General features: G+C 33.8%; 1 protein-coding gene across 1 annotated transcript; it reads left to right on the forward strand.

The window, feature by feature from the left end:
• Window positions 1–1,206: 1,206 nt before the first annotated feature.
• On the forward strand, window positions 1,207–3,486 carry LOC133299977 (extracellular ribonuclease LE-like). Its single transcript, XM_061499464.1, has 4 exons — window positions 1,207–1,311; window positions 1,407–1,562; window positions 2,984–3,179; window positions 3,257–3,486. The coding sequence occupies exons 1-4, from the start codon at window positions 1,207–1,209 to the stop codon at window positions 3,484–3,486; spliced, it is 687 nt and encodes a 228-aa protein (XP_061355448.1).
• The last annotated feature ends 5,447 nt before the right edge of the window (window positions 3,487–8,933 follow it).

Below are 8,933 nucleotides of genomic sequence, written 5' to 3' on the forward strand. Positions count from 1 at the left end.
TAACCCGCTACTTCCCTTCACTTCTTCAAGTCCCGCCACATCAATTGACGCATCTTTTGGCCAATTACATTAATTATATTTTCCTAAAGCATCTTTTTGTAACATTGTAATGTTAATAAATTATTTTGTATAAAAGATTTAATAGCATGTATTTGACTAGTTCAATAAATTTTCCATGTGAAGGCATTCGCAGAACTACAATAAAGATTGAATATACATTAAAGAATTGAATGGGGTCATGAGTCATGACACAAATCAGAATTAGTATGACACAAACCTGCTACAAATTAATTCATTTTGTGGAGGTTTTGTTGACCTCCACTAAAAAACCTCCAATAATCAACCAATTTAGTAATCAACCAATTTTTTGTAGTGTTGCCGTATGAACAAAGGTGCTTCTTCTTGGCTTCGGCCACAACTTCAAACACCAAAGAGTTTTAAACAAATTAAGATTTGCATACCATTGTACCAACCTTATTGGTGCTTCCTCTTGGCTTCGGCCACGACTCCAAACATCAAAGAGCTATAAACAAATTAAGATTTGCATACCATTATACTGTCCTATGTTATCAACAAAAAAAAAAAAGTGCTTCCTCTTGGCTTTGGCCACGACTCCAAACACCAAAGAGCTATAAACAAATTAAGAATGGCATACCATTGTACCAACCTTATTGGTGCTTCCTCTTGGCTTCGGCCACGACTCCAAACACCAAAGAGCTATAAACATATTAAGATTTGCATACCATTGTACCATCCTATGTTATAAAAAAAAAAGTGTTTCCTCTTGGCTTCGGCCACTACTCCAAACACCAAAGAGCTATAAACAAATTAAGATTTGCATACCATTAGACCATCTTATGTTATAAAAAAAAAAGTGCTTCCTCTTGGCTTTGGCCATGACTCCAAACACCAAAGAGCTATAAACAAACTAAGTTTTGCATACGCTAACATAATATGAAAGCACTTAAAAAAAGGTGCCGACATGACACAATTATTATTGTAAAATAGTAACGCATGTAAACCATTTCATACGCTAACATAGAGGGATGAGCATATCCTGCCCAGATACTATACCTTATTATTTTGTTACCTTCCATTTCTGCCTATAAATTCATCAATTTACCAATACCATTCCATAACTGTGGCATCCACTCAAAACCATAAAAATCACTACTCTTATCTCTCCAACTCATTTGAGAAGCAAAGATGGAATCCAAGGGATCCATTTTGATTAAGCTTATGCTGCTGCTACAGTATTTGTCAGTTCTCTGTGTTTCACAGAATTTTGATTTCTTCTTCTTTGTTCAGCAGGTAATATAAGATTTCATTGAAAGGTCATGCTTTGAGTTATAAAGAATCTCCTTAAAAAAAAAAAAAAATCAATTTTTGGGATTTTGCATTTGCAGTGGCCAGGATCAGCCTGTAACACACAGCAAGGTTGTTGCTACCCAACAACTGGGAAGCCTCCTGCAGATTTTGCCATTAGTGGTCTTTTCCCTAGTAACAATGATGGCTCATACCCTTATAACTGTGATACCAACAACCCTTTTCAGCAATCTCAGGTATTTCATTTACGAAACAAATAATTGGACAAGCTGCATATCATAAATAATACATACACGACAAGAAGTACTTTTTTCTATGTTTTCTTCTCCTAATTATTCCATTTGAACCAAAAGGACTAAGCTTGTATCCAATTTACAAGTCATAAAATATGTTTTCCTTTTTATTCCCTAACAAGACAAACGTTTTCTGATATGCAACTTTAAGTTGTGGCAACCTTTTATTCTTTCTACGGGCTTTTTTACCCTTATAACCTTTAATTAATAATTAATTACCAATTTGACCTTCATTTGAAACTAATTCGAAAATTTAACCCCTTCAGAAAATATAACACCAATCTGCCCCTGTTTGACCGTTGACCATGAAGCCTACCCGGGTACACCCCTCCCTACCCTGGTATTTTTTGAAATTTTTTATCTACCCGGGTAGAGAGGGGTGGACCCGGGTAGAGTTCTTGAATCTGGAAAAATGGTTGAATTAGTTACCCGGGTAAGAAGGGTTGTACCCGGGTAAACATCCAGAGTAGCGTTTTTATATAAATGAAAAAAACTGTGACAGGCATAGTTCATGGACGATAGCAACGAAGATCCAAGGCTTCCTCGTCATGGCAGCCCTAATGAATTTGTTTCCATCAACCAATTAGCAGATCATTACTCTATCTCTATCTATCTATCTATATATCTATAGTTTTACTTAGTTGTGACGTTGCAGAAAAATGGTGAGTTTTGCAGAATTGAGACTCTTATACTGGAAGCTGAATCCAAATGATGTTGAGGAAGATTAGAGAAACTAGGGGATACAATTACATGGTAATGTTGTATTAATTTTAATTTTTTGCGTTTTCATTAACCTGATAGAAATATAAATCCGAGGAGAATATGAATTGGAAAAAGAAACTTTTTAGCATCTCGGTTATATAAAAACGCTACTCTGGATGTTTACCCGGGTACAACCCTTCTTACCCGGGTAACTAATTCAACCATTTTTCCAGATTCAAGAACTCTACCCGGGTACACCCCTCTCTACCCGGGTAGATAAAAAATTTCAAAAAATACCAGGGTAGGGAGGGGTGTACCCGGGTAGGCTTCATGGTCAACGGTCAAACAGGGGCAGATTGGTATTATGTTTTCTGAAGGGGTTAAATTTTCGAATTAGTTTCAAATGAAGGTCAAATTGGTAATTAATTATTAATTAAAGGTTATAAGGGTAAAAAAGCCCTTTCTACGTGTCCTTATGCAAACTTTTCATGCCATAGTTGCTAAGCAGGGAAAAGATTAAATAAAATAATAAATAATTATTTTAAACCTCAAATCAGAATCTCAATAGCCAAATAGAATATATTTTAATCCTAAAAAGTATTCTGTTACTATGATGATTAAATATATACCACTAACTTGTTTGTGTATATATATGATGACAGATATCTGATCTCCTTAGCAATTTGCAAAGCAATTGGCCCTCACTATTATGTCCAAGCAGCGATGGGTCCTACACCTGGAGCGCTGCATGGGACATATTTGGCACTTGCTCAGAGTCAGTCCTCAACCAACGTTACTATTTTGCAGCAGCTCTCCACCTGAAAGAGCAGACCAACTTACTCCAATATCTTGCGGGAGGTACATATTCAATACTTTTGTTTTATGATAACAATATGCTTTTAGCAAATAGCTGACAAACATGCATTTTGTGAAAGTGGTTATACCAAATGGGGGTTCCTACGCCTTGGACGTCACGAAAGAGGTTATAAAGAATTCTGTTGGGTATACTCCATTCATTGAGTGCAATGTGGATTCATCTGGTAATAGCCAGCTATACCAAATTTACTTGTGTGTGGACATCTCTGGATCATACTTCGTGGATTGCCCTGTGGTCCCCAAAAACGCCGTCAGTTGTGGATCAACTTTTTTGTTCCCATCTTTTTAATTTCTACAAGTCAGTCTCTTAAGATAATCTTCTCTTCAAGTTCATTTAACATGTTGTTGTTCTTTTTAATTTCTAGGAATGATCACTTCGTCTATTTCCCGCGAATTAATAATTAATTAATGAGTTTGATTTGAAAAATGATAACCGTTGATTGGCGGAAATCAAACGGTTAAGATGTAATCGTAACATTGTGCGTAACATTATTTGTGTGTCACAATATCTTATCCCTATATATATATATATATATATATACTATCTGATAGCAATTACTGCTCAACTCTAATTTCTTTCTGAAGTTTACATCTAACCAAAGACCTCTAATCTAACTTTCTAGTTTCCATTCAAAACATTTGAGTTATATCCGAACTCTTTTATTTATTTATTTTGTATTTCTATTTTACAAAGAGGTCAAATTCAGACTTTTAGATATTACGAAAATATAAGTAAATTACGGATAAGTCATTTTATATTTATAGAAAGAAAGTAATGCTATAGAATTATAGTCCTATAATTTGTTTTGAAATTCTATTGCTAATCATTTAAGTTTTCATGGTCTTATTATATATTAAATGTTAAAAAGTATAAAACTAAAATCAAGAAAATGAAAAAAAAAAAACTTTAAATGTGAATAGATGTTTTATAATTTTTTAAAAAAAAACAAAGTTTTGACTTAAAAATGCTGACGTAGACTACCATAATTTGGCACAAAAAAATGTTTAATAAATCATGGGTAACTTTGTTAAAGAATAATATTTTATAAATACATGCTCTGGTCTATGTTACTTATTTAATTCTATCTCTTTTGTTTATTTGATGTAATTATATAAGTAATATCATGGACATTATTTTTGAGACCGTATGATTATGAGATAGTCTAGGCCAGTGATGGCTGGGCAATATATTTCATCTATGTTGTAGTATCCCTGGATTATATTAAACTGTCAATCAGGTTGAAATTATCATGTGAGGATTACCCCTACTGGTCCAAAATACAGACGAAATGTCCGTTTTAATTTGGCAATGGAAGGGAAAAAGTTTACAATACATAAGAAAAAAGAAAAAATTTATTCAGTTAACTTCCACATTAATTAAATTGAGCAAGCTGCGCTTACTATCATATAAATATTAATTAATCGGATGAACTGGGCGTTACAATTCCTAAGCTAACCATAGTACATTAGTAAAGTAATAGAGGACATCAAATTAATAATTTTTAGTTATAAGACTGACAAAAAATTATACAGCTCTAGGGCATTACTCATACTTTGCATTTGTTCCACAAAACATTTTTCCTTAACATTCATGGGGTCTTGTATTATTTTGGATTTTGGTTTCTAGATAATTTGGGTTTGGGACAAGAAAAATCACTACAATTTAGAATTTTTGAGTTTATTTATATTCTCCTATAACATAATTGTTAGAGAATAATATAAACCATTAAAAAGATTTTTACTGTAAAAGTTAGCTTAATAGATAGAAGAGCTCACAGTCCATATAATAAATCCCACATTATAACACTGCAATGCCAGCGCCGCTCGATTACAACTGGAAGACATAGTGAAAGAATCTGATACCAACTGATACCCCCTTCTGATATATAAAAACAATTAAGGTAGCCCCACCTAATAGTTTAAGCTTTTGGGTTGAATTTGTTCTTTACATGGTATTCGAGTCTTGTGTTACGGGTTCGATCCTCACTGTCCCGCATTTAATTAATAAATAATTAAGTCTTGTGGAGTTTCTTTGCACATGTATGTGAGCCTGTGTATTATCAATCTTTTAAGCTTAGTGGCTTCTCGTGTGAGGGGGCGTGTATTGGGCCTTTATAATAATGATTGCAACAAGTGTTGTAATGTAAATACCTAATGGTTTTATATATATCTAATAACAAGTTAAACTTTTGGGTTGAAATGACTCTTATAATAATGATTGTAACAAGTGTTGTAATGTAAATATAGTGAAAACACTTTGTTAAATATAGCCCTATAATAAAGTGAATCAGAATAAATATGTATCTTTTTTTCTTTTCATGCTTATTTTAATTGTGTGTAATTGCTGTATTAATTCTAACAGGTTATTACAAGTTATAACCTGTTACGATCTGATAGATCGAGATGTCCAATCAGATATTGGTATGTTAATAAAGGATTTGTTTGCCCTCTCTCAGGTGCCTATGAGGGAGGTACCCTAGAGATCAACGGATCACTGTGCACAATAATACAAACGACATAGTCAAGACATAGGGTGTGTGCACAGTGATAAGCTAAGAGAGAGGGTTGTAGGATGAATGATTGGTGTACTCGGCACTTATATATCTGTATATCAAATAATAATTCAGTTGAAAAAGCATCGAGAATATTGAAGCAACTGTAATTTTCAAGTCCATCCATTTATGTATTATGCACCACATCTTCAAATTTCAATATCCTATGAAAATGTATACATACAAGATACACCATAACCAAAAAAAAAAACAAAGAAAGAAAGAAAAGAAAAGAAATCACTGAAGAGATATATGTCATTGTCGTTAGGGGTGTTCAAAGGGATTGACACGACACAAATTTGACATGACATGAATACGCCTACATGAACATGACACAAATTTTTATTTGTGTCAAAATCTTCAATACGAACACAAGACAAATTTTTTTTTGAGTTGACACAATACAACATGAATAGCATGCAAATTAGGGGACAAAACGGTAATTGACAAAAAAGAATTAAAAAAATGAGTCAAAATAAAAAACAAAATAATAATAAAAATAATAATAAAAGATAATTTAAAACAAATACGGGTCTACACGAATCTGACACGCAACACGACATGACACAAGAAGAATTTTTTGCGGGACATTTTTCCCAATACGAATACGACCCAAATTTTTTTGCGGGTCAACCTGAACACGAATTTTTTGTATCGTGTCGCAGGTCGACCTGCGTGTCATAACCTGTTTTGACACCCTAATTGTCGTTTAGAGGCAGATTTAACTGTAACCTTTACATTTTTAAAATATCTAAAAATATACATTGCACATATGTACTTCATAAACCCACAAAAATAAATATTAATTGTTAACGGTTAGGCGGGTCCAGGTGGAGCCCGTGACGAGTGACCACCACCAATGTGCTAAGCTAGGCCAACCATAGCAAGTGGATCCGACACTATGTTTCAACCCAAAACCTTAAGGCATTGAGTTCATAGGTCCTCCCCCTCAAGTGTGAAACCCACCATTGGTATGCACCCCCTCAACCAATGTGGGCCAGGGCCCAGGTACTCAATCCACCTCCTAGCCGAACACCTTACTAGCCCGAGCTCAACCCAGCTCTGATACCACTGTTAGGCGGCTCTAGGAGAAGCCTGTGGCGGGGAATCACCACCAATGAGCTAAGCTAGGCCAATCACAGTAACTGGGTCCGACACCATGTCTCAACCCAAAATCTTAAGGTATTGAGTTTATGGGTCCTCTTATTTATATGTACTTCACTTAGCTTATTATCAACCAATGTGAGACTTATCACACTTGAATAATCCAACATTAACTAGATACAAAACAATCGAGGGCAAGCTTTGGACTAGGGGGAAGGTTGCTCTTTTTTTACGGAAAGGTCATATGTTCAAGTATTCGAGACAACATCTTTTCAAAAATGCATAAGTAAAGTTGTGTATATTCGACTATCACTTCTACCTTTCTAAAGTTGTGGAGTTTTTCTACACTAGTGTGTGCCCTTATAAATATAATTTATAAAGCAATTCATGTGTACTCACCTAACCATTTAAGTTCTTAAAAGAATTAATTCATGACATGACACAAGAGCCTTACAAACAAATTTCATTTTCTACAATTATCTTAGACATCGAAATCAAGAAAACTTTCTTTCTCTTAAAATTTGCATCAATTAATTGGTTTAAATAGTATTTGGAAAAAATTTATAATGCCAAAAATGTATAGGAAAATGACTAAATAAAAAGTGGGATTTGATAGAAGAGAAACTCTCAATTCCTGATTATAATTATTAAAATAATAAAATATTCAACACCTACAATAAGGGTCTTGAGAACCATTTTATAAACAAACAACTTTTTTGCTCGGTAATACTCTTATCTTACCTAATTTGTCTGGTAAATTTTTTTCCAACCAAACAACTTTTTTTACATTTTCCTACCAAACTCACTTTTCAACCATTTCCCTATCAATTACATTTTCCTAGTATTCAAAAAATTTCTCCTCAACCAAACGCCCCCTAAAGAATTATGTTTAGTATCACATTTCAAAAAATTTATCTGGGAAAGTGAGGGAAAGTGATTTACCTGGGAATCCGTTTTGTGTCTAAACTGTGAAGGCAAATTTCATACAAGAATACCACCCATTGCTAAGAAAAATAGAAAAAGTATAAGAAAAAACTGACAAGAATAGGAAACTTATCCAATATTTCCGGTATAATTTTTTACCTACCAAATAATTTTTTTATAAAATTCTCGAAAAACTTACTTTCTTACTATATTCCAAGGAACCATGGTTTTTAGATAAAAAACACTTTCTCCACCACCAAACGCCTAATAAAGATTGAATATACATTAAAGAATTGAATGGGGATCATGACACAAATCAGAATTAGTATGTCCCCTTCCCGTATGAACAAAGGTGCTTCCTCTTCGCTTCGACCACGACTCCAAACATCAAAGAGCTATAAACAAAAGGAAAGAGTGTTTATCCTTTTAAATAACACAACTTATATCCTTTCACTCTTATAAAGAGGTGGGATCCACACCTTTATTTTCTTTTTGTCAACTCTCTCTTCTTCTTTATCTATGTCTTTCTCCTTTTTAAAATAACACAACTTTACATCCTTTAAAATGACACACATTTTTCCCATAAACAATTTAAGTTTTGCATACCATTGTACCATATCAAAAAATAAAAAAAGGTGCTTCCTCTTGGCTTCGGCCACTACTCCAAACACCAAAGAGCTATAAACAAATTAAGAATGGCATACCATTGTACCAACCTTATTGGTGCTTCCTCTTGGCTTCGGCCACGACTCCAAACACCAAAGAGCTATAAACAAATTAAGATTTGCATACCATTAGACCATCTTATGTTATAAAAAAAAAAAGTGCTTCCTCTTGGCTTTGGCCATGACTCCAAACACCAAAGAGCTATAAACAAACTAAGTTTTGCATACGCTAACATAATATGAAAGCACTTAAAAAAAGGTGCCGACATGACACAATTATTATTGTAAAATAGTAACGCATGTAAACCATTTCATACGCTAACATAGAGGGATGAGCATATCCTGCCCAGATACTATACCTTATTATTTTGTTACCTTCCATTTCTGCCTATAAATTCATCAATTTACCAATACCATTCCATAACTGTGGCATCCACTCAAAACCATAAAAATCACTACTCTTATCTCTCCAACTCATTTGAGAAGCAAAG

The sequence above is a fragment of the Gastrolobium bilobum genome, unplaced genomic scaffold, assembly GCF_033153095.1.
Source record: "Gastrolobium bilobum isolate Gb01-03AN ecotype WA unplaced genomic scaffold, APGP_CSIRO_Gbil_v1 utg1055, whole genome shotgun sequence".
NCBI classification, from domain to species: domain Eukaryota; kingdom Viridiplantae; phylum Streptophyta; class Magnoliopsida; order Fabales; family Fabaceae; genus Gastrolobium; species Gastrolobium bilobum.

Bases quoted from the DNA above. Each gene is read 5' to 3' on its own strand.
- LOC133299977 (XM_061499464.1), top strand. From the start codon at position 1,207: ATGGAATCCAAGGGATCCATTTTGATTAAGCTTATGCTGCTGCTACAG. The intron at 1,312-1,406 runs GTAATATAAGAT...TTGCATTTGCAG, and splicing joins TCTTCTTCTTTGTTCAGCAG to TGGCCAGGATCAGCCTGTAA. The intron at 3,180-3,256 runs GTACATATTCAA...ATTTTGTGAAAG, and splicing joins ACTCCAATATCTTGCGGGAG to TGGTTATACCAAATGGGGGT.